Source organism: Podarcis filfolensis (genome assembly GCF_964270895.1).
Source record: "Podarcis filfolensis genome assembly, chromosome: 2".
In the NCBI taxonomy this organism is placed as follows: domain Eukaryota; kingdom Metazoa; phylum Chordata; class Lepidosauria; order Squamata; family Lacertidae; genus Podarcis; species Podarcis filfolensis.
Genome location: NC_139605.1, coordinates 92,340,669 through 92,366,863, shown reverse-complemented (window position 1 = coordinate 92,366,863; position 26,195 = coordinate 92,340,669). Strand labels below are relative to the sequence as shown.

The 26,195-nt window shown below is 43.2% G+C and overlaps 1 protein-coding gene across 3 annotated transcripts in view; it reads right to left on the bottom strand.

The window, feature by feature from the left end:
- ABCC3 (ATP binding cassette subfamily C member 3) overlaps positions 1-26,195 on the bottom strand; it is a 77,795-nt gene that overhangs the window by 26,380 nt on the left and 25,220 nt on the right. For all 3 annotated transcript variants that reach the window (XM_083598056.1, XM_083598057.1, XM_083598055.1), the window contains 11 exons: positions 25,987-26,163; positions 21,860-21,985; positions 19,949-20,086; positions 17,956-18,081; positions 16,864-16,925; positions 13,706-13,837; positions 9,749-9,967; positions 7,491-7,668; positions 4,648-4,809; positions 3,507-3,599; positions 195-398 (listed from right to left, as the gene is read on the bottom strand). In XM_083598056.1, the coding sequence (XP_083454182.1) occupies positions 195-398; positions 3,507-3,599; positions 4,648-4,809; positions 7,491-7,668; positions 9,749-9,967; positions 13,706-13,837; positions 16,864-16,925; positions 17,956-18,081; positions 19,949-20,086; positions 21,860-21,985; positions 25,987-26,109 (1,563 nt within the window). In that variant the 5' untranslated portion in view covers positions 26,110-26,163. The remainder of the gene's footprint in view (positions 1-194; positions 399-3,506; positions 3,600-4,647; positions 4,810-7,490; positions 7,669-9,748; positions 9,968-13,705; positions 13,838-16,863; positions 16,926-17,955; positions 18,082-19,948; positions 20,087-21,859; positions 21,986-25,986; positions 26,164-26,195) is intronic.

Here is a 26,195-nt window from a genome sequence, read left to right as displayed (position 1 = left end):
CTTGGGCCCCTCTCCCAGCAGCCACATCCTGAGAAGGAGTCAAGCCATGCCCATCTTGCATTGCAAGAACAATAACTCAGCAACTGGACTTTTCACAGACTTTTCATATTTTCCCTGGTTAAGTTACAAGGACGGTCCTGCCAACTTGCAGACAGTTCCTCTGACAAAAGATAAGGTACACAAACAAAGCTTACCAGAAACGGTGCACTGATCCATGCAAATGTTGACAAAGAATTTAGGTAGGCTGATTTCTTCAAAACCTGCAGTTCATTCTTCCTTATCTCCAGAACTTTTTCTGCAAAGGATGGTTCCCAAGCATAGAGCTTGAGAACCTTTATGCCATTTAGAATTTCATTCATTAGCTTGATGCGGGAGTCTTTGTAGCGCATCTGTTGCACCTAAACAATGTTAAAGATCACCATTAACCAATAGCCATTTGTGTAATAACTTGCACTGTGCTTCCCGTGTCCAGGTCTCCAAGGAATAACGAAACAATACTTTCATAAATTTAGATACTATTAAAATACCACACCCACTTTTCTGTAATTCTACACAATTGTAAATAAGTAGGTATGTTCATTGCAAGATGAATAAGAATTTATTATGGGTTGGGCATGTGAACAATAAAGAAAACCCCACTTTAACTCACTGTATCTGGTCAAGGATGTTGATTCAGTTTAGAGATCAGATGTGGGACTAACATGCTTATATCCCAATTGTTTACTACTAGTAGCCTCATGAGACGTGGGTGGTGCTGTGGGTTAAACCACAGAGCCTAGGACTTGCCGATCTGAAGGTCGGCAGTTCGAATCCCCGTGACAGGGTGAGCTCCCATTGCTCGGTCCCTGCTCCTGCCAACCTAGCAGTTCGAAAGCACGTCAAAGTGCAAGTAGATAAATAGGTACCGCTCCAGCGGGAAGGTAAACGGCGTTTCCGTGTGCTGCTCTGGTTCTCCAGAAGCGGCTTAGTCATGTTGGCCACATGACCCGGAAGCTGTACGCCGGCTCCCTCGGCCAATAAAGCAAGATGAGCGCCGCAACCCCAGAGTCGGCCACGACTGGACCTAATGGTCAGGGGTCCCTTTACCTTTACCTAGTAGCCTCATACCATGTGTTGCCTGGAAATTCTAAAAAGCCAAAAAAGCAGTACAGCTTTGACCTCGCTTCAAAAGGGCATACAGCTCTGTCCAAACATAGATAAAATCCCGCTCCTTGATCTCAGGAACCATAATCCCTTTTTCATTGTCTAGGACTGCCATATTGCACTGGTACTCACTGCATTTTATTAAGATAGGAGTACTGGCTTCTAGTTTTGTTTTGTTTTACCACCCCCCCCCAAAAAAACCCATTAGATACATATGCACATAATCCATTTCATTTTTATTTTTTAATCATTAATGTTTCTCTACTCTGATTCCATTTAAAAGGATCTGAGGCAGGACGTTCTAAGAAAAACGCCTGCAAGAGACCCTAGAGAACTGCAAATTATTCCTTATGAGCTGTAACTCATGCTTGTTTGGGTTTAGTGGAGAAAGAGAATCATTTGTCAATAAGATCTTATTTGAATTCTTCCTTAGCACTGGCCGTTGGCTACTTGATATGCAATAATTATGGGATAGAGGAAGGGCCACAGCTCAGTCGCAGAGCACCTGCTTTGTATGCCTAAGGTCCCAGGTTTGATCCCCAGCATCTGCAGGAAGGGCTGGGAGAGATTCCCTGTCTGAAACCCTGGGCACAATCCCAGTGGGTGTAGACAATACTGAGCAAGATGGACCAATGGTCTGACTCACTGTAAGGCAATTTTCTCTGTTCCCAATTTTCGAATCTGTTCAAGATGTAATATGTGAAGCTTAGCCCTCAGTCACTAGGACATAGGTTGCATTTTAATCTTTTTGTACTTAGAACAAAGCTGAAACCAGCCTGATATTCTGTGTGTGGTTCTTTTGCAGGCAGACTCATCGTCATAAAGGAGGCAGAAAGAAAAGCCATTAATCACTCACTGAGGCTTTTTTCTGGACTCTTTCCATCACATTTCTGTCCTTGCTGGTGTTACAGAAACCACTGTCAAGCAGCCAAGGGAAGGAATGTGGTTCCTATTTACTATTTAGGTGACTTTTTAAGGTCGGTGGAGGGGGCGGTGGAGACATGGCAGCCTACAGCATCAGGCAATTCACCATTAGATGGTGGTGGTTGTATTCCCCCCACCCACAAAAGAAAATTATCTTTCACTGAATTCCTTTCATTGTGTGCTCTTGTTCAACTGACAAGCTACCAAAGAAGTGCACCGTGGAAGTATAAGGAGAGTGAGGAAAACAGAAACAGCAACAGCTGCAGAGCTAAAGTTCATGCTCAGCTTAAGTGAAATGCAGTGCAGAAAATAAGCAGCACCAACACAGGTTCACTAAAATGTAAATAAAAATCAGATGTTTTTAAACATCCCCTCACAATTAAAATGAGTCAATTATTAGCAGTCAGTGAAAGGAAAGGAATTTTAGTATCACTTCCATTAGAACTGGCCGCAAAACTCTTAATGCTGCAATTCCCTACATGGGAATAAAGCTGCATTGAAAATTTTCGTTGCAAAGGCATCCATTAATGGTCTCATGGCAGTATCCTTAGCATATATATGTGAATATATTCCAAACACTTGTCTAATTGCTCTTGGCTTCCTTTGCTCACTGTGTAGGACATGTTATAATTTCCATAATAATCACAGGGTAGGATGTCAAGCAGTTCACAGAACTGATCCAGATGATATCCAAGATCTGCAGCTCTGTAGTTCAAAACTATACTGAGTGGAGGAACAGTGGACCTCTACTCTATGGGCAATCTCACCTGTCATGCTCCTTCTGAGCAGAGTACAGTAGTACCTTGGGTTACAAACACCTCAGATAACAAACACTTTGGGTTACAGACTCCACTAACCCGGAAGTAGTACCTCAGGTTAAGAACTTTACCTCAGGATGAGATGAGAAATCATGCGTCAGTGGCACAGCGGCAGCAGGAGGCCCCATTAGCTAAAGTGGTACCTCAGGTTAACAACAGACCTCCGGAATGAATTAAGTTCGTAACCAGAGGTACCACAGTATTGGCAGGAAAAATAAAGCACTGTGGAAAAATTTTCTACTACCCACTGCTCTGGAAAAAAAAAAAGGAAATCTGCAAGAAGAGGTTTTGCAGAATCTGTTCTAGACAGGAAGCAAATGAGAATAAAGTCCAGGGAACAAGATAATCAGGACCGTGTTCAGGAAAAACAGAGAAGAGAAGGGCTTTGAGCAGGCAGCAGCTCAGGTAAAGTTTCACGGTGAGATTTGAAGGCAAGGCAAGTCAGAAATCCCAGGGCAGACAAGCAGGTGCAAAGAAGCCATGCTCTGCACACGGTAGTCAAATTGCTCTAAGATCTAAGTGCTGACTAATCTGCCAGACCCTCTTTCTGCTTCCTTTTGCAGGGAGCCTCAGCTAGACAATCCAAATTAGTTTGGAATGGATGTACTAGAGTTTACTTACCTGGAGTGCTCTGGTTTTAATAGCTATTACAGCATTAAATGGGATGAGTAAGACCATCACAGCAACTCCTGCCAGCACAGACGGCCCTAATTCCTTCAAAACGATGCAAAACACATCAGTCATTATTCTATTCTCTTCCAATTAATATTTTAAAAAACTGGAATTTATTATATTTATACCCTCCTAGAAGCTCAAAGTTCCATACATGATCCTCCTCTCATTTTACAGTGTCACACAGGAAACTATGTCCAGCACTCTAACCACTAAAGCACAGAAATGTTTACATGGCTAAAGTTGACTAAATAGATTTTCAACATTAAGTGCAAGAACCTAGAGAAGCTCTGCAAAATCCTTATGGAACTTCTCTTTTTATCTGCACCAAGCAGTCACGTATGCGTACTTGGAAGCTAAGGAAGGAATGGAGGACAGGGGAACATAACGGGTGGTATTCAACAAAGTTTTACTCAGAACAGACCCATTGAAATTCATGAACACGGCTAAGTTAGCTCTGCTAATTTCAGTAGGTCTACTCTGAGTAAAACCTAATTGACTGAATTCAAAATCTTTGGGTATTTATTTATAACCACCACAGGCACTGCTAAAAATGGCTCCTTGGATGCTGTATACTGGCACTCTACATAGAAGCAAGCTGGTAAAAAATGGTGCCATAACCTGCTTCACAAATACACCAGTTTATGTCAGGCACAGCATTATACAGAGGCAAAAGCAGACAAAAAATGAACCTGAGAAGCTTTTTTTTATGTTTATCATTAGAGATCTCTTTTATTGAGCTAAGGGGGAATTGAGGATTGCAATGTTCTACAGCAGCTTTGCAAATAAAAACTGAGATAAATAAAAACCATCCCCTAAACTCATCTCTAGGATCCTTCTTCCATTATACTCCTGCTATGGCTCTTTAAATCTAAGGATATTGCAGCTCACCTGAGCTCTGCATCCTCAGTTATTCATCTAGTCAGACAGAACATTCTAAAGACAAGAGCTTGGAATTCTGCTGGGAGCAATAGGTTGCCTGCAATATGACTTTCCACAATCCCTTTCCCCCTTCAAGCTGGGTCAGCCTTAAGCTTACTGGCTGCACATTGTGCCAAATCAGAGAGAACAAACATAAGTGACTCTGTACCTGCCAGAGAAAGGCTAAAGCTAGGCATATCTGGAGCGGCGCAGACCACACCATGTTTAGGAAGGTAGTCAGATCCATCAATCTTTGGGCATCCACTGACATCAGGTTGACAATTTCTCCAACAGTGGAAGAGCGCTTTGCTGAGTTGGTGATGACTAAAGACTGGAGAGACAATGAGAAAAACTCCCTTATTTAGGCATATTTCCTCATTTTGTAACATTTTGATCCTGTACTTCCACCACCCCAAGAATCAGGTTTGCAGCTTAGAGATGCTGATAGACCCTGGTCTGTCATTGGAGGCTTCCATGCCTTGAAATACCTTCCATTTGCTTCAGTTGGTGTTTTATCTGAATACTATTCTGGGCAGATTGCCTGGCCACAGCTATCCATGCTCTGGGAACATCCAGACTGGACTACTGCAATGAATCAGTCCTGGGGCTACCTCCAAAGACTATTCAGAAACTTCAGTTACCCCAGATTACAGCTTCATGACTCACCAGCTTGGACTGGCTGGTGGGAACATATCTCGCTAGCTTTGTGGCAACTTCACTGGTTCCTGGTGTATTTCCAAGCTCCCACCAGAAAACCTTCCATATTTTTAAAACTCTTATTTTTCAGAACAGAAAGAACATCCTCTCTGCCACTTCCCAAGAGTACTGTATCCCATGCAGTAGAAGCACATATTCTATATAAACTATTCCTCTTATCAAACAAAAACTGTATTTCCAAACATCCCCATGGGATGCCTGTATCCTTGTTGCGTTTTGGCAGAATACAGGTGAATTAAAGCTGCCTGACTTCTTATTACTTCTTTGTTCCTGCAATTTGTTAGTTACTTTTTCCATGAGCATCAAGTCCCAGAGTTCCATAAACCATGGCTCTTGTATTTAAAGACCTCCCAAACTTCGCTATAGTATGTCTTGCAGCCCTCATGAGGTCTCTTTGGGTAAGATCCTGTGCCTCTCCCTCATAAACAGGTAATAAAGCAGTTTTTGGATCTAAGGCAATAATCTGGTTAGCAATCTTTAGTCCAAAAGGAATAAACAATAGGAAAAGATTGCCACATGCAAACCTTCCATATTAAGAGTTTTGAATTGAAAGAAAGCTCTTCAGGAAATGAATATTAAGGATCAGTTCATGTTACGACCACCATTATATAGAAGCTACTTTAACAACACTATCTTATGAATGTTCACTAGCAAGTAAGACTTTACTGTGTCCAATGGGTCTTACTTCCTTGTAAGTGAGCTTGGGTCTGCCAGTCTAAGACCCTCCCTCTGGCAGCTGTTCTGCGTAGTGGCTCATCATGTAAGATTTTCCAATGTAAGGTTTTTCCACAAAACAAAGATATGTCAAAGCTTGGTACTTATGGGGGGGTGGGGGCGCTTCTATTATGCATTGTATTGTTACATTAGCCACTCATTAATAACTAAAGATATAAAATTGTTCCAACCACTACTACACTCATTTGAGTATGCAAATATAAGCAAACTCAAATACAGTCTTGTTTTTTTATATATCCTGTTTATACAAATGACTTGGGGAACTTGCAAAACAGAGGAATAATTAAAATAGTTTGGTATGGAGGAGAAGTATTTGTGAGGATTTCACAAGCAGCTGTAGCTGGGGTACCAAGAATGCAAACACATGATGCACAAATAGAGCTAAATGTGCACAGTATGTCATACACCAAGCATCAAATCCACTTTTTACATGTGTGCAATGGTTAGTGTTACCAGTTGAAGAACTATTCTTTCAAGAATGATTTTCAGCTGCCACAAATTCGTTTAGCTTTTACACAATCGCTTTTAAGCAAATCTGATTAATAAAAACAGCAAGACAGTATGGCACATCTATCAGGCTAGTACCATAAAAACTCAGCATGGTGTATCTGGTGTTGAGCAGGTAGCAAAATGTGTTTTCCTGCACAAAAGCAGGCCTGTGTTGGGCAACACCAAGGGCAATTTGGGTTACATTCAAAAATAACAAAACTGTGGCGAACATGGTTAGGATGGTCCTAATTATCCAGTTACAAACACCAAAAGAATATGGGTTTATATTCATTCTACTTGCTAACATAATATTAGGGAGTCCTTCACAAGCACACCAATTTATACAAAATCCTACATATCCGTGTGGATCTTTTCCATCCAGCTGGCACTATGCTGGAAGGAAAGCAATTAATGGGTGGGAAAGACCCACACATTAAACCTCACCCGCATGCCTCTGGTAATCTCACATGCAAAGACTGCAGCCACATCTGAGCTTGCTTCCACATGGCTGAATGTGTGCGTGTGAAGGGAGCCCAAGTCTTTGAAGGAGATGTCAAGTGGGGGGGCGGGGGGGATAGTTGAATAGTTGCAGGATTGTTCTTGAGATGTCAGCCACCCAAGCACTGGTTGATGAGAGCCAACTGAGAAAAAGGGCAGGATTAAGTAATGATGCCAGAATTATGGGAATGCAGATAAAAGGACAGTTCTGGACTGGGGGTGGTCAAAGCTGGGCTGAGAGCTAGATTAAAAATGTTGCAAGTGGCAACAGAAGCATTTATGAATAAACTGCAAATGACAGAACACTGAGAAGAAACATGGAATGTGTATGTGCAGGATTAGAGATAGTTGATGTAAGTCTTTTCCTGACACTGCATGCAGTACACAGTCCAGGGCTTGTGCATTTGAATCCTCCCTCTCTTTCACTCCTCATATTCAGTGCATTGCCAAGTCCTATTGGCTCCTCCTTTTTACAACATTAAGAAAATACGGTGCTTTCTTTCTGCACCCTCAAGCAAAATCTCTTGTTCATATTCACTGCCTGTGCTTGCAAAAACATTAGCCTGCTTCTACCTTTCTGTAGATCATCCCGATGATGCCCGTTCTCAGTCTCATCCCAGTAACAAAGCAGTACTGGAAATGCTGGTGAAGGATTATCGTCTGAAGCACGGCAGAGGAAAACATCAAAGCTGCAGTCAGATATCCCCACCATAAGGGAGCGCTTTTATTCTTAATGAAGCCAATTAACAGACTGTTTAAGAAGGAGACGAAACAAATAGACAACAAGGGGAAGAAACAATGAGATTAGTGGGGCAAAGCACAACACACTATTGATTCTTACCCACAGCAAAGTAGAAGCACCAATAATTCAAACCATTCTTTTGGGCACATGCCTAGAAGGCATAAGACCACCTCAAACATCTTATTAATTGTTTTATCCACTTCATTTTTCTACAGCAATCTAATTTAAAAAATCTAAAATAAAAAATATTGTGGAAAGTAGGGAAGGGGTGGGCAGACATCTGTACATTGATTGGTGTTGTGTGTTGGTCAAATGGCATACCTGGATTTCACTGTGCCAGCATAGTGTGTAAAGGTAAAGGGACCCCTGACCATTAGGTCCAGTCATGGCTGACTCTGGAGTTGCGGCGCTCATCTCGCTTTATTGGCCGAGGGAGCCGGCGTACATGTGGCCAGCATGACTAAGTCGCTTCTGGAGAACCAGAGCAGCACACGGAAACGCCGTTTACCTTCCCGCCAGAGCAGTACCTATTTATCTACTTGCACTTTGACATGCTTTCGAACTGCTAGGTTGGCAGGAGCAGGGACCGAGTAACGGGAGCTCACCCTGTCGAACCACCGACCTTCTGATCGGCAAGTCCTAGGCTCTGTGGTTTAATCCACAGCACCACCCGCATCCCAGCCTAGTGTGTAGAGGGGCTGAAAAGCTGAAGCAAGTTACAGCTACATAGTACATGCAAGGCACGGTAAAATGGGCCAGCTCTATCATGAGGCAAAATGAAGCAACTGCCTCGGGTGGTGATAGGAAATTTGTGCCTCCTCACAAAGCTCTCTGCTAGTCTGCCACAAAGATAGTCTGGCCACTTTCCTGTCTTCTATACTGTTTTCTAGCATCACCCCCTGCCCTCTTCTTCTGCACAGCCACTACCTGGAGATGCCGAGGATTAAACCTGGGACCGTCTACATGCAAAGCATATTTCACTGAGCTACAGCCCTTCCCTATCATGAAGACAGATGCAGATCCTGCCTCAGGCAGCACAATGTCTTGTGCCATCCCTGACTGGAAAGCATGCACACATGTAATCTTTGCATCTGCCAATCAACACACATAGATGAACTTTTGTGTGTTGCAGTTCAAAATGGGATTCTTTCCCATGTAGACACGCAAGTGTGAACTGGAAAGAAATATGGTGCATGGAGGAGATACCTCCTCCATTTAGTCATGTTAGCGATATGTCTAAATGAAAGCCTCCCTTGTTTCCCACTCAGTGTTCTTATGCAAAACTAGTAAACACATGAAAACCCATTATGTATTTCCTCATTGACAGCCTTTCCCTATCAGACTGCCATTCTCCCCTGCAATTCCCCGCATCTGCTAAGCAGATAGGCAAGGACTCAGCACAGGATAAAATAGGTGTCCTGCGACATGCAGGGAATGGAGTGTAGTAAATGCAAAAACCCCAAAAGCTTGCAGAAAGCAAGTGGCGCCTTAAAACTATTACCTTTTCACTAAAAGGTAAAGGTAAAGGTACCCCTGCCCTTGCGGGCCAGTCGTGTCTGACTCTAGGGTTGTGCGCCCATCTCACTTAAGAGGCCGGGGGCCAGCGCTGTCCGGAGACACTTCCGGGTCACGTGGCCAGCGTGATGAAGCTGCTCTGGCGAGCCGGCACCAGCGCAGCACACGGAAACGCCGTTTACCTTCCCGCTATAAAGTGGTACCTATTTATCTACTTGCACCTAAGGGTGCTTTCGAACTGCTAGGTGGGCAGGAGCTGGGACCGAAAGACGGGAGCTCACCCCGCTGCGGGAATTCGAACCGCTGACCATGCGATCGGCAAGCCCTAGGTGCTGAGGTTTTACCCACAGCGCCACCCGCGTCCCTTTTCACTAGCTATTCACTAATGCAAGGTTTCCCAAAATAGGGTTTCCAGCTATTTTTGGACTACCATTTCCATCATCCCTGACCACTGGTTCTGCTAGCTAGGGATGATGGGAGTCGCAGTTCAAAAAAACAGCTGGAGACCTAAGTTTTGGAAACGCAGTGCTAATGGATCATGTGAAATGAACTTGAATGAGAGTGCGGAACTCACCCTAGCAACTTGGGGTTGACGAAAGACAACAGATCTTGAATTAATTTAAAGAAGGAGCCGATTAAGAAGTATGGGCCAAAGGTCCTGAGTAAGGCTTTGAGAAAAGATGGTTCTTTCTGCTTTGTGTTACTACTTATCAGGATTTCTGTTTCCTCAAGGCCATCACCAACATGGTTCTCTATTTGGTTCGAGCTTTTTGTATAGGATATATCTTTTTTCCTAGGGGAACAAAAAGACATTGTTAAAGTCAGCTGAAAAAGTGGAGGGTTTGTTAGGAATGTTGACTCTCTTAAATAATAGCAGCCTTTGGGCCTCAAATGTGGCCTTGCTTCTGTGAGAACTGCTAAGATATGTTTGTAGGATATGGGCCCCACATTTTCGTAGCCAAGAGCAGGGAGCAGTTTCCCCCATGAAAAAAGGGACCTCCTTTTAAAGTACTGTCTGTGTTAAAATCGGTACTTTATTTAATAACTATGTTAAAGCTGCATATTTAAATTATAGTAACATAAGGCAGCACAATTAGAGCCTGATTCACAAATTAAGTCGTATGAGATATTACTGTTGCAGTCCCCCTGCTTGGTGTATTCAGGGGCAGAAACCTCCACATCAACCTATCAGATCAATTGATTTGAGTGAAGACTGGCCAGTTCATGGAGGAATGATTAAGATTAAATTAGTTTAGTTTACTTAAATAAAAAGCTGTAGTCTAAAGCTTTGGCTGAGGCAAATACAGCCTTCGGCATCTGATAATTTCCCTTTCCTGTTCAGCAAAATGATGATGACGATGATGATGATGATGATGATGATGATGATGGTGATGACGACATACTTGCTTAGGAAAGCAGCCACATTTCAAACATCAACATTTTTTTGGTTTTATGGTCTTTCAAGAAATAAAACTAATGGGTGATAGCTTTACTCAGAAGAGACCAATTGAAATCAATTCACACAAGTAATTTAGGTCCATTGATTTCAATAGGTCTCTTCTGAGGTTGGATAAAACCTACTAAATTATTTTGTTTCGTATTTTATGAATCAAAAAGTTTTGACTATCCTTTCACCAATTTTGCGCCCAACCAAACCGCTATTCCAGTGACATTTCAAGACAAGGGCACAAATTAATGGAAGTCAGGTATTTGCCCAAACACATGAAAGCTCAAAGTGTGAGCCGGGGAAGGGGGTGCATGCGCCAGTCCCACACCACACACCTCTCAGTCCCTGCCCTTCCTCCTGTTGAATAGGGAAAGGCCCACAGTGACTTCTGTTCCTGTTCACTTGAATGCAAATTGAACCCCTTCATGTGATTGGGGAAACTGATCCTTAACTTAGCTTAACTCACAACAAAACATCAACAGTGACCTGATCTTGAACGCAAATTGAACCCCTTCATGTGATTGGGGAAACTGATCCTTAACTTAGCTTAACTCACGAGAAAACATCAACAGCAACCTGATCTTCTCTCTCTCCCCCTGGTATGCTCACATAAAGAGAGAGCTGGTATAGGGGTGATTTCAAACAAATGATCCACTATGTACACAACATGCATTCTGAGGTGGAAGGAACTGTACTGTGTGTCTTATCAGGTATGCATGTGATGGCTCATGAGCCATACACAGCTGAGTGATTCAGCGTACCAGTTATCTCTCCGGATAAGATAAAACCTCAGACACTCTGCTATTTACAGATATAGAGAGCATTTATCCTCAGTGTTCCTATTTTATTAATGTTCTGCCTTCTGCTTTGCATACAGGCAAGTTTAAGAACATTTCACATAATGAAGGTATTTGTCCCTGTGGGATCAGAGAGACAAAACTTGTGGGTCATTTTAATCTATATATGACAATTTGTATAATAAGCCCAGAAAGAAGCTGATTGTACCTTTACCCGGAAGACCCACTGAAATAAGGCTATCTCTTGTTTAAATGATTCCTCTTCTTACATTACTGAAAATGTAGCTAAATTCTTCCTATCTAAAATATAAATTAAGAGCCAGATGGTAAAGCAGGAACTCCCTTTTGGCCCCATAGATTCTCTATGGGGTTCAGGTCAGGCAAGTTTGCTGGCCAATCAAGCACAGTAATCCCATGGGCATTGAACCAGGTTTTGGTACTTTTGGCACTGTGGGCAGGTGACAAAGTCCTGCTGGAAAATGAAATCAGCATGCCCATAAAGCTCGTCTGTGGAAGGAAGCATGAAGTGCTCCAAAATCTCTTGGTAGATTCTCCATAGAGAATCTATGGAGCATTGCCAAGAGAAAGATGAGAGACATGAGACCGAGCAATGTAGAAGAGCTGAAGGCTGCTATTGAAGCTTCCTGGTCTTCCATAACACCTCAGCAGTGCCATAAGCTGATAGCATCCATGCCACACCACATTGAGGCAGTAATTGATGCAAAAGGGGCCCAAACCAAGTACTGAGTACATGTGCATGCTTCTACTTCTCAGAGGTCCAATATTGCTCTATTTGCAGTCCTTGTTTTGCTGATTTCATTTAATATTCTAATTTTCTGAGATTGTTAATTTGGGTTTTCATCAGCTGTACGCCATAAACATCACAATTATAACAAATGAAGGCTTGACATATCTCGCTTTGCATGTCATGAGTCTATCTCATATATTAGTTTCACCTTTTAAGTTGCATTACTGAAATAAATGAACTTTTCCACAATATTCTAATTTTCTGGGTTTCACCTGTATGTATGTCCAGTTCTTATGCATTTAGCTTCAGTAATTTAATTCTCTTTTTAATGCATTAGACGGATAATCTTAACGCAAACCCTAACCCTCTCCAAAAAGCCACATGAACATGGTGGTGGGTATTCCACAACCATTCCATGCAAGTATGGGTTTGTTCTGAGAATCTCAGCTTTCCAAAGGGATCCCACACAACCCAGAGCCAGTGAGATATGTCTTCTGAGAAAGAGACATGGAACACCTTGTGGGGAACAGCAGCACAACTGAGGAGCTGGAAGAACCCACATTAGTCCCAAGGCAGCCTGATAACCCCTTCGACCGCATCCCAAGCCGCATCTTCATCCCCAGTTCTCCATCGTCACTACCTGGGTCTCAAGAGCAAAAGCAGCAGCAGATCCAATGGGAAATCTGGAGCTGGCACAGGAATGAACAAGGGTAACCTCCAGAAAAGGGAGATCCCACTGTAAACAATCACCCAGCAGAGGAAGAGGAAGAGGAAGAGGAAGAGGAAGAGGAAGAGGAAGAGGAAGAGGAAGAGGAAGAGGAAGAGGAAGAGGAAGAGGGAGGAAGCTGGCAACAAGGATATTGACCTGTTTTTAGGAGGTAATTTAATTATTGTTTGATTTTATACTAATGTTACTGTATATATCTGATGTTAGCCGCCCTGAGCCCGACTTCGGCCAGGGAGGGCAGGATATAAATAAAAGTTGTTGTTGTCGTCTATATCATCATCATCATCATCATCATCATCATCATCATCATCCCTTCCAGTTCTCCTCTAATCTCTTGCTGGGTCAACAGCTCCCTATGGTCCAGCTCATTTGCTCAACTCCAGCTCCCACACAAGGTCCTGGGGGCCTGGGCATGCTTTTTTCCTCACCCCTCCCCCACAGAAAAGTTATAGTTTTTATTATTATTAAGATAATCTTGAAAGTGTGATAGAAAATGCAAGTAAAATGTGACACTAGAATGGGGGTTGATTACTGGTTGTTCTGAGATACAGTTCCAGTGCCTTGAGGATCCTTGCCTCATCCTTTGATTAGCAAAAGCCTAGCAAATTATGCAAAACAAGCAAACACATGCACATTAGCTTAACATATGCACATTAGCTTAATTATGCATTTTACACAGTTATCATTTATGTAGGCTGCAATATTTATTTATTTTTTGGACACATTACGATGGCACACAATTTTGGTGATTTTCTAAAGCACAGTTAAAAAGCAAGAGTTTATGCACAAAAGGGAGCCTAAGAGTGACTTACTGTTGCACTTCTTGATTTTGTTTATCCCACTCTTTCTGCAGCTTCTGTACTATCAGTTCAGATTTATCATCCGCATTCAGAGACCATAAATCTTTATCTTCAAGAGGCTTCTTATATCCCTGGATTGCCATACTGTATTGTTAAAAAAACAAAAAAGGACGTTGGTAATCAGTTTGGACACACAATTCAAACTTTCTCAAGAGAGTACTGCAGTGTTACGCGTAATGTGCAAAGACCTCTACAGACAGTGCATGTGAGTACACACACATTTAATTCCTCCTTCTTCTACACTAGGCATCCAGGACAACTTACCCAGCTCCTGGATGGCAGAAGCTGTTGTACATTTCCCTGCTCCATATCACATGCTGCTATCAGTGGGGTGGGGACAGGGGACATGTGCAATGTTGTGGATACAGGTAAATTGTTCTGGAAGTAATAGGTAGGGAGGTGGGAAATAAATACATATTTGCTGTTTGCAGCAATGGCCATGTGTTTAACATAAAATGAATTTTTGGTCTGACTGCAAGTCAAGTACAAAGGAGTGATCAAAGATGAGTAAGACCAAGTTTTTCTACTAAGGGGTGAGCTCTGCTTCCCATCCACTCTCCAATGTTCACCTCAGTAATGACACACATATAGCCTCTGGATGCACCAGCATCCTGCCCTCCTCCACAATCCTTCAAGCAGGCAGTCTACTTTGTTTTTCTGTCTCTGCCCACCCCCATCCACACCAACACCTTGCTTGTATTTTTGCTCAACACCCTTTAAAAGTGCTCTGAGAAGCAGAGGAGGTGGCATTGTGGCTGTCACAAGGCATAACTAATCAGCACCAAAAGGAGGGATTTTGCTTCATGATTGACACAAACACTAGCCAGTCAGTGCTGTGCTTTGGTTTTCTGATTCAAACCAAAACACAAGGTTTTCCCTGAGTTCAATCTGGGAGTAAAGATGGTAAGTGCACAAGATGAGGTTAGCACATTTTCAAAGCAGTTTCACCATGCAAATATTGTATGTCTGGTACCAGAACTTCAACTCCATCACACTTTTTAGCACTTCCTTGATGCCTCCAGTATTATCCCACCATAAATGTCTGCTGTGCTTTGCCATCACCTTGGGCACCCTCAAAATCCTGTCTAATCTTTGGCATAATACATTACCAAAGTATTGGCAAACAAGAGGTTCTGTTCACATACAACTCTGTTCACATACTTTCATTTATTACAGTGATGATATCCACAAACATAAGGGGGTTTAGTGGTTGAACCTTGACCGTAGCCAACCTTAAATGCATTTTTTTTTTCTGGCTCCCCGCTCCTGCTTTTCCCACATGGCAACAAGATCACTACTGACGTCAATGTAACTGCTGCTGTCAGGGATGTTAAATAGCTCTCTGTTGACCTCTTGTCCTCCTGCAGAAACTCAACTGAATTTGGGAACTGACTACAAATGCTACAAGTTCACCCATCTCTCTTTAAGTGGAAAAACTAGGACAAAATGATTTAAATCTTGGTAGGAAAGTGGCATTTTAAGTTGACATCAAACTACTATCCAACCTTGGCAAACAGAATTGCTAACGCTTGGAAGTCTCCGGATATTAACTATTTTCCTTGAGGCCTTAGTTTTTCATCCATGCATTTGCCATTTGCAGCAAAGGAGGCAGCTGAGCCTCCTGTTGCTAGGTGGAAAGTCTTTTATTCAGTTTCTAAGTGGGAATCTCTACGGGGCGATGTGGCACAATGAATAGGCTGCTAGGTTCAGAACTAGGGAGAATTCAATTTGGTCTGCCTTTTTAAAAGTGAGCCGACCTAATATGCATCTCCTGAATTAATACACAGACTGGAAAGTAATTATCATTAAGATTTTGCACTTATGTAAAATGGTTTTTGGCTTTAAAAAGCAGCCATCACCACAGGCCTGCCAAATCTGGAACTACACTTGACAAACCAATGACACCAATATATTTTACTTTACTATGGTAATAACTTTCGTTTTTGTTTCTTTCTTTTGTAGCCCAGACTTTATTACTCATCCCATACAGTAAACACGCTTGACTTTTGTTTTGTTTTTAAAGGGACAGAAAGTGGGTGGGTTTCTGGGGTGAAAGACTTTCGCCATCCCATCCACCAATGTGTTTTGATGATACACTTTTGCCTTTAAACGCTATCCCCGGAACGTAACCCCCACATAAGTTGAGAGTCACCTGTATTCAAATACAATTTTTGTACAGTTTTTTTTTCCTTTTTTAAATCACAGATTAATGTGGAAATCATTTGGAATAGACTTATGAATGAAAATGTGCAAATTGCCTCTCAGAACTCTATTCTCAGCCCTGTTTTTTTTAACAACAACTATTGTTGTCTTCTAATTGCAAAGAGAACCTTGAAGATAAAAGCTTAGATTTTTTTCCCCTAAATTGCAAAAAACCCTCTTCAACCTTGCACAAAGTATGGCTTATTAAACTAATCTCCCTCTTCTTTGGAGAGGGGGGAAATGCAACTTCCCCTCCCCTTTAAAAAAAAGCCATTTTTTGGAGAGTTGAAGGTTGACAAAGATTTGTTTCATCATGTTACACACGAGACTCAAGTTTCTTTTCCTGCTGCACAGTAAGAATAATAAAAAACACCCTATAAAATACGATTCCAACAGGAAATGAAACCTGAACCTTAATTGCCAATTCAAACATCACTGTGCAAGTTGTTCACAGTGTTAGCCAGCATTTCCCAACCTGGAATTAAGCACACAGCACTCCAGTTTCCCATCTGTGAACTTAGCTGCTGTCTCACACTTCCTGCACCTCAGTTCTGAAAGGTGATCTACACCAGGGATGGGCAGACTTGAGGCTTGCTGCAACTACAGTACTTCGTTTTCTGCCAGAATCCTGAGATCCACCAACCAGCCCATTGTGCAAACGAAATATATTTAGAAGTAAATATACTTCTAAAGCTCAGGAATTTGTTCTGAGTACTTTTGTTAACCTCTACTCTAATAAGCACAAAACATCTGGGTGTGGGGTAGAGGGAAGAGCATGAATGAATGCTGTATTGTATAGGAATGTAGCTAGGCAACCAAGAGCACGAGGGGAATCTCTTGTACGGATGCCACTTCAATATTGCTTTCAGCAAAATAGAGGATATCAACGAGAGCTCAGTAATGCTTACCTTGTAAACCACCAAAATGTGATCTTCGAAAGGAAACCAGAATTTAACTCTGGACAGGGATTCTACAATAAAAAGTTGAAGACATGAATTTGCTTTTGTTTTTTTAAATCCAACATTTTAGCCAAAGCTTTTGTAGCCAAAGACTACCATGCATTCAAAACCATTTGGAGATATACCATGGGATGTATATATTAAGGATGTGCTGGAACTCCTGCCAATTCCCTGCTCCCCACCACCTTCCCCCAGCTCTGAGCAGTGTTTGAAGGGCTATGGCTGGATTTCACAATCTGATCTCAACAAATCCTGCTAATAGCAGACATAAAAGCAAGGAGTGGATGTGTGTTTTAGCTATTACCAGACAGCAAACACAGGGAATCCTTGCTGATGGAGCAGCTGGGGGGGGAGGGGGGGAGAAGACACGAGGCAAGACAATAGAAAGCCTCTCTGTCCTGCTGCCAGCAGACTTTATTAAGACCAGGTTGTGGCAGAATGGAAGGAAAAGCTTTTCTCTTACTGCAGAATCCACAGTCAGCTTCCAGGCCATATGAAAATAAGGCACGCTTGGGCCATTCTTTCGCACACAGCCAGCTACTAATTGTCACACAAAGAGACAAACATCCCAAAATCCCACCACCACCAAAAATCAACTACTTCACCAGGCTGCTGTCCCAATTTCTGCCCTCTCCCTCCGCAATGTCCTTTTAGCAAAGAACATCACACATAAATTAGCACCTCATTAAGCACAGCCCTCTCACACATGGCTTCTTCAAAATAGGCTACCAGCAAGTCCAAACTCACACCATGCCTGCTTCTGGGTTGTGGATAGGGGACAGGTTGTCATGGGGCTGGATTTGGTACATGAAGCCTACAGTTGTTGATGTCTAAGGTAAATACTTTCCTTCAACATATAGTCCAGAGGCAGAACCCTAATCAGAGACACTTAAGGTGAGATGTAGTGTACACCTGGTTTGTTCCAAGACACCTTCCAGGAAAATCAGAGGATGTGGACACACATTCTTAAATTAGCTTGGTTGCTGATCACAGCTCATGAGAAACTATGGAAGGCAGTCACTGTAAGAAGGACATACTTACAGGGTCTAAGTTAACCGGAGAGAAAAATGGAGGCTTTTCTTTAAGACACGAAAGAACCAACTCTACAAGGATCAGTGCCAAGTATAGATAAAATGTGATAATCCGAAATCTGTCTTCCATCGGGTTCTAGGGAGAGATACAAGATTTTGAGTCAATACACAAGGAAAGTGCTCTTCATTAAAGGCGCAGGGAGAGGTTAAATGGTTAATGAGAGGGGGAAAGTTAATGAGGTCAAAGGAGAACTTGGGTAAAACAACAGACAAATATAGTGCTGTATGTATATGCTCCCCCTGAGGGGAAAAAAACCCAATTATTTAATCAACTCATGGGGTGAAACACTGACGCTGTCTCCCTAGGACATTGATGAGGAAAAAGACCATTAGAGTAATAAAATATTATTATTAAAAACAAATATTTAATATTTCAGGTGGCTATTAACTGCAAAGCCTAATAAAACTGTTTAGGATCTTGTGTGATAATAAGTCTTGCTCTGGTGTCTTAGCTGCTTCCCACTGGAATCAACTGCAACCCCCACCCTCTTCCTTTGTGAAGTAGTATGGAAGATCCTGCCTTCTGGGCTAGAAATCTGAGCCTCAGGGCCTCCCCATTTGGCCTCCAAGGCCATTTCATCCAAGCCATGGTCACCTGATGTCATGTGCTTCCCAGGTGCCAAGCGTGGGGTTTGCAAAGCCCCTTGTCCAATTTTTCCCAAGGTGGGGGAGCAGCAACATTGTCCAATGACATTTGCGGTGTCACACCATGGCCACTGGTCTGAATGAAATTTAACACAACAAGCCAGTATATTGGTCAAAAAGTCACAGTTCCCTAACACAACAGGTGAAAGGTACAATAGAAAATGGGACAGGAGTGCCAACATTAAAATCAGGAAAACTAATGCAATATTCTGCCATGTCTGCAGGCACCCTTAAGACTACAACTCCCATCAGCCCCAGCCAGAGAGGGGCAGGGGGTTGACAGATGCTGTAGTCCAAACATTTGGAGGACAGTAGAGTGGTGAAGGTTGTCATAGACATTCTAGATATATGACTCCCACCTTGTTGGATTTGAACTATTTTCTGATTCACTGCTGGACAAAATGCAAGGTGCTGATTTGGATCATTAAAGACCTAAATGGCTTGGGACTTGGATTCCTTAAGTACTGCCTTCTCCCATTATTTTCCATCCTGCATGCTTCATTCAAAGTCTGAGGCCTTGTTCCAAGTGGCATTGCTGAATGAGATATGGCAGACAGCCACTAAGACCTTGCCCATTTTAGCAGTTAAACCCACTTTATGGAATGCCTTCCTTAAGGAGGTTTGCCAGGCTTTGATACTTTATTATTTCAGGCAGTTGGCCAAAACACGGCTGTTTCAGAAGGCTTTTAGAAGATTAGCTTCCCTAAATTTTGTTGCTCTAGCTTCGTTACCTCAAATGATTGATGATGTTTTGTTTGCGATGTTTGATTTTGGTGGCGGTGATGATACTGTATTTATTTAAAGCGTTGCATTGTTTTTCATTAAGTGAGCTGCTTTGAGTTCACTTTGTAAGGAAAAGTGGGGTATAGGTCACTAAAGAAATAAACACAGAAATAAAATCTGAACACACCGATTTTCATTCCAGTATCTCCTTTCAAAGACACATAAGACGTGAGACCTCCCTATCTTCCTGCCTTTACAGAGGAGCTTGACTTTCCTTCCTTTTCTCTGAGAAGAGGAAACACTCCTCTCTGCAGTGCAGTGTCCCCATAGCCTCCACTCACATTCACAGTGCATTAGCTTACCTTTATTTGTATTTAGCACCCTATGAATGTCCCAGTCTTGGTGTTTCGGAAGAGGCAGGCAGCAGAAAGTAACACAAGCTGCTCCACCCTTAACTCCCATTAGATCTACCTCTCCCCACAGAGTGTCAAGCCATCTCCCTCCCTAAATACTAATTTTGGGAAAACATGTCATAAATGTATACATTCTGAATAACATAGACATATCCCATTTACCTGAGCTGCAGTACCAATTATCTTGGACCGTAAAGGGCTCACAGCACACAGCGCACACAAGAACCAGAAGATGATGAGAACTCCTGAGGACTGAACTCCATGAAGCCTCTCATACTGGATGAGCAACATGGCTAACAGCTGCAGAGAAAGTAAAGGTGGAACACATGGATTACAGCTGTGAATGAATGAATGCCTCCTTATCTCTTAGCTTGGTTTAAAAGCCTGGATCTGAAACACTGCTGTTGGTTTGTTTGTTCTTCTGCTTCCATTGGTCTCATGCACACCGTTCATTAAAAGCACTACGGTACCACTTTAAACACTCAAATAATAAGGATGCTGAGAGTTGACTGGTGGCCTCTATTCCTTTCACAGAGCTACAATTTCCAGAGTCCTCTGTGAAGGGGGATTGACTATTAAACCACTCTGAAAACTGTAGCTCTGTGAAAATAATAGGGCTGTCCTAACAACTCTCACCAGGGAAACGGGTGGCGCTGTGGGTAAAACCTCAGCGCCTAGGACTTGCCGATCGCATGGTCGGCGGTTCGAATCCCCGCGGCGGGGTGCGTTCCCGTCGTTCGGTCCCAGCGCCTGCCAACCTAGCAGTTCGAAAGCACCCCCGGGTGCAAGTAGATAAATAGGGACCGCTTACTAGCGGGAAGGTAAACGGCGTTTCCGTGTGCTGCGCTGGCTCGCCAGATGCAGCTTGTCACGCTGGCCACGTGACCCGGAAGTGTCTGCGGACAGCGCTGGCTCCCGGCCTATAGAGTGAGATGAGCACACAACCCTAGAGTCTGTCAAGACTGGCCCGTACGGGCAGGGGTACCTTTACCTTTACCTTTTTAACAACTCTCACCATCCTTCATTAAGGATGCAATGACTTAACAAGCAATGACCGTTTAAAGTGGCATAATAGTGCTTTAAATGTATGGCATGAATATGGCCATAGTTCCGTTCCCTCTCCCCACCAAAAGAAAAAGTGCTTTGCTTTAGAACTAGATAACAGCATAATTACTGTATATATATAAAAATAAGGCAACAGCTTGTTTTTTTTTCTCATCCAGGAAGATATGGCTATTGCCTTTTAACTCAGATATCCCACATTTGTGTTTTCATGTGGTTCCATCATACAACCTTTAGATTTCATAGAGGCTTGCTGAAAATATTATTTGCTTTCTTGCCACAAAGGCAAGGAAAAACTTTGTGCAGTGCAGAACAGTAAAAATGTCCCTTCCTCCTTTGCTTATATGCAGAATTCTCCAGTGCTGGCTTTTAAAACGTGAAGAGAAATAGACAGTATTAACTAGATGGAAAAATTATACCCTTTAAGGATACGATTGCTTCTTATTATCATTCAAATAATTATTTTGTTCAGAATTTGGCTGCTGTTTCAGAACTGCTGATCTTGTATAATCCAAGATAATATGACATATTGTCATATAACAGTAGCCCTGAGGACTACACAGATAAATTAAGAGGATGAAGAATGGCAAAAGCTATTTGAAACGCACATCTGTCAAAGTTCTGTCTGCCTCCTCTATGGCAAGGCCTTAGCTCAGTGACAGAAAAATCGCTTTGAATGCAGAAGGTCCCTGGTTCAACCTCAGACACCTCAAGATAAGGCTGGAAAAGACTCCTTTCTGAAACTCTGGAGAGTTGCTGCCAGTCAGTGTAGACAGTACTAAGCTAGAGGGACAAATGGCCTGGCTTAGTATAAGGCAGCTTCCTATGTTTTCCCATAATAATTGCCATCATTCTCTCCACTAAATTTGCTGCTGATAACGAAACAGTCAATTCCACAGCCATCTCTGGGATTCTAAGAGGCAGCTACGACTGATCTAAGAAAATTAATTCATATCAGCATCAACACTGACCCCCATGCAATCAATAACATCAACAGAAAGGCATACTGACCATTGTGATGCCAACAAGTAAGGGTGTAACAAAATATACGGGTGCTGGGGTTCTGCTCTGAACAATTCCATGGAAAGCGTAGAAGAGATTGGCCCAGCAAACACACCAAAGAACAAAAGCAAAGACCTTCAAAAGAAAGAGAGAGAAAATAAATTCATCTGTAAGAGTAGCAATGTATTCAGTCAATGTACGTATTCAAAGAGCATTTATATTGCAGCATATTCTGAAAGCAGCCTTGCATGTTAGCCATAAAAATTACTAGTCCCTGCCTGCCCACACCTACACATGGCAGTTGTTTGTACAATATTGATGGCCTGAAGAGGAAAAAGAATTATAGAATCATAGAGTTGGAAGAGGGCCATCTAGTCCAACCATCTACAATGCAGGAATCTCAACTAAAGCACCCATGACAGATGGCCCATTCAACCTCTGCTTAAAAACCTCCAGTGAAGGAGACTTCACCACCTCTCATGGGAGTCTGTTCCACAGTCGAATAACTGTCAGAAAGTTCTTCTGGGTGTTTAGTCGGAATCTCTTAACTTGGAAGTACGTTTCCGGGCACAATTCAAAGTGTTGGTGCTGACCTTTAAAGCCCTAAATGGCCTCGGTCCAGTATACCTGAAGGAGCATCTCCACCCCCATCGTTCAGCCCAGACACTGAAGTCCAGCACCAAGGGCCTTCTGGCGGTTCCCTCGTTGCGAGAAGCCAAGTTACAGGGAACCAGGCAGAGGGCCTTCTCGGTAGTGGCACCCGCCCTGTGGAACGCCCTCCCACCAGATGTCAAAGAAATAAACAACTATATGACATTTAGAAGACATCTGAAGGCAGCCCTGTTTAGGGAAGCTTTTAATGTTTGATGCACTATTGTATTTTAATATTTTGTTGGAAGCCGCCCAGAGTGGGCAGGGTATAAACAAATTATTATTATTATTATTATTATTATTATTATTATTATTATTATTATTTCATGCCCTACCCTCCAGAGCAAAAGAAAACAAGCTTGCTCCATCCTTTATGTGACAGCCCTTTAGATAGTTGAAGATGGCTATCTATCTCCTTTCAGTCTCCTCTTTTCCTGGCTAAACATACCCAGCTCCTTCAACTGTTCCTCATAAGGCTTGGTTTCCAGACCCTTGATCCCCTTGGTTTCCCTCCTCTGCACACGTTCCAGCTTGTCACCATCCTTCTTAAATTGTGGTGCCCAGAACTGGACATAGTATTCCAGATGTAGTCTAACCCAGGCAGAATAGAATGGGACTATTACTTCCCTTGATCTGGCCACTATACCTTTGTTAATGCAGCTTAGAATAGCATTACCTTTTTTTTGCTGCTGTATCGCACTTTTGACTCAAGTTAAGTTTGTGGTCCACTAAGACCCCTAGAAGGGACGCGGGTGGCGCTGTGGGTAAAACCTCAGTGCCTAGGACCTGCCGATCGCATGGTCGGCGGTTCGAATCCCCACGGCGGGGTGCGCTCCCGTCGTTCGGTCCCAGCGCCTGCCAACCTAGCAGTTCAAAGCACCCCCGGGTGCAAGTAGATAAATAGGGACCGCTTACTAGCGGGAAGGTAAACGGCGTTCCGTGTGCTGCGCTGGCTCGCCAGTTGCAGCTTGTCACGCTGGCCACGTGACCCGGAAATGTCTGCGGACAGCGCTGGCTCCCGGCCTATAGAGTGAGATGAGCGCACAACCCTAGAGTCTAGCAAGACTGGCCCGTACGGGCAGGGGTACCTTTACCTTAAGACCCCTAGATCCTTTTCACATGTACTACTGGCAATCTAGATGTCCCCCATCTTATATTTGTGCATCTGCTTCTTCCTGCCCAAGTGCAGAAAAAACCTGCACAGGTTTTTATTTCCGTTTGCAAGCATATGCTTTCTTGCTGCTCAGCCAGAGGTGATTCGTACTTGCCACAGCCTACTGGCAATTGGCTATTCACAAGCTTGTCTTAGAGTACCAATATCCCATGCAGAGGCAACTACATGTACATTTCCAGACATGTGAGCAATGAGTGGGGACATGCCTGCACCAGAAAAATCACAGGGCAGATGGTTTGCTATTGCACTTTTTGCGCAATATTTTTGCAAGTCCCATATCAATGACAGTGATGTTCCATCTGCTTGCAGTACGAAGGAAACTATTTGTGCTGCCATTCACTCTGGATGTGCCCTCTAACACAAGGGATGGAAACTACACAGTCAGGGTGCCAGTGCTCAGTATTGCTTGTGACAACAAAAGGCCAAACTCTCCCCTCGCAAACGCACATCACTCTGTGAACTTTAAATCTTCTGCTGGTTTAGGAGCTTAGCTTTGGAACCAGATCATTTATTTAGAAGTGGCAAATGGCAGTGAGGTTAAATCTTTGTAACAACCCATCATTTCGTGAATTTCTTTTAATTGTTGCCACTTCTTAGAGGGCTGTATGCTTTTATTCTCTTGAGTTGAAGGGCACATCTAAAGTGAATGGAGGCACAGCGGATTCACGTGTTCACAACATTCAAATATCACCTGCTAAAAATCAACATGGTCAGATGGTGCTCTTTGTGGATTGCTTAAGAGAAATCATGAGATGTTAAATTTGCTGTGAGCTGGAAGCACGTTGTTTCAGTGCAGCTTTAAAAATCTATAGAGATTTGGCTGTTGACTTCAATAAGTGATGGGCTGCATCCATCTAATAAATTGAATAGATTCCTCCTTCTCTTGAATTTATAACCCTGTCAAATCACGTGAAACTCAGCAGAAAACAAAAGTAACACTTGGGTCAAGAGATTTTCTTAATTATTAGCAACAACGCCACCAAAACAGAAATCTCTCTCCACCCCCACCCCCAGAGGACAGCTGAGATTAAAATCCAATTAAAAATGCATGCCTGTCACTTAATCATCCAAACGATTGCTTCCAAAAGTGGAAAAAGGTCTTTAGCAGCAAAAACGGATAGCTGCACCGAGTGATGAAATGCAGTAGCGGAGTGTGCGGTGCGGCAGAGCTACCCTCCCAACACCAGCGTTGCTGCTGCTTCCCTGGATGGGGTTAGGCAGTGGCAGCAAGGTCAGTGAGAGTGCAGTGGGGAGGGAAGCACTGCTGCCAATGCAGTGCTCCCACTGGTATATGTGTGCAGCCCTGACTTTGCTGCCATGCTGCCCCATCCAGGTAAGTGCCAGTGATCAGTGGCGTAGCGTGGGTTGTCAGAACCCGGGGCAAGGCAAGTAATTTGCACCCCTAACCCGTGGATTTGCACCTCCTAACCCGTGGATTTGCGCCCCCTAACCCTAACCCCCAGATGTTGCGCCCGGTGTGGCCGGCCCCCCCTGCACCCCCCACGCTACGCCACTGCCAGTGATACCAGCTTGGGAGCCACCTCACCACATGACCTGCTTACGGATGGAAATGTTAAGTGAAAGGAGGAAGGCTGTCTAAAGAACTAGTAAGTGTCCAGAGTCTGGGAGCCAGAACTCAGAAAATAAGGAGTCTAGCTAACTATGCAAGAGGCAGAAGCTCTTCCCCCATTTTCTCCCAGCCCCACCCAGAACCTTTGGAAGAGTCTGCTCATGCTTTTGGAAAGGCTTTAGCTCAGTGGCAGAGCACATGCTTTGCAGGTTCAATTCCTGGCAGCTGTAGGAAGTGCTCCTGCCTGAAACCCTGCGTCAACTGTACCCATCTAGAGGGACCAAGAGTCTGATAGATATGAGGCAGCTTCTTATGTTCCTTTTGGTTAAACAAAACACGAAAAAATGCATTCCTCACCTTTGGGTCCCTAGATGTTGTTGGACTACAACTCCCATCATTCCTAGCCAGCACGGCTAGTGGTCAGGGATGATGGGAGCTGTAGTTCAAGAACATCAGGGGGGCCAAGTTTGAGGAAAGCTGCATCAGAGCAGTAAGTCTATCTTTTTCGTAAAGCCAAATTCCATGCTTCAAAAACTTATCTGACAGTACAAGGATAATTTGCAGATTATCACAATCATGTTATTTTGTGACATTTTGAACGGAGGGCATATGATTAAGTTTTTCCCCCTAGCCATTTTCTCTCATTAGGCACAAAACTCTGCCCTTATCTGCAGTCAGTGTGTGTGTGTGTGTGTGTGTGTGTGTGTGTGTGTGTGTGTAAGCACGCGCGCAGCATCTTACCGTTTTAAACCTGCTCAGCACAGACAGTACAATGTAGCCTCGGTTGTTGCATTTTAGATAAAGGAGATAAAAGGGCAAGATGCACCAAAGATAGAAGCACGGGACCCACGCCACAACAGTCATCTGGAAACATGGTGTTAGGTCTGGGCTGTCAGTGTGCAGCGTAAGGTTGGGATCCTGGAAAGGATAGGGAAAGCATTAGTGGACAC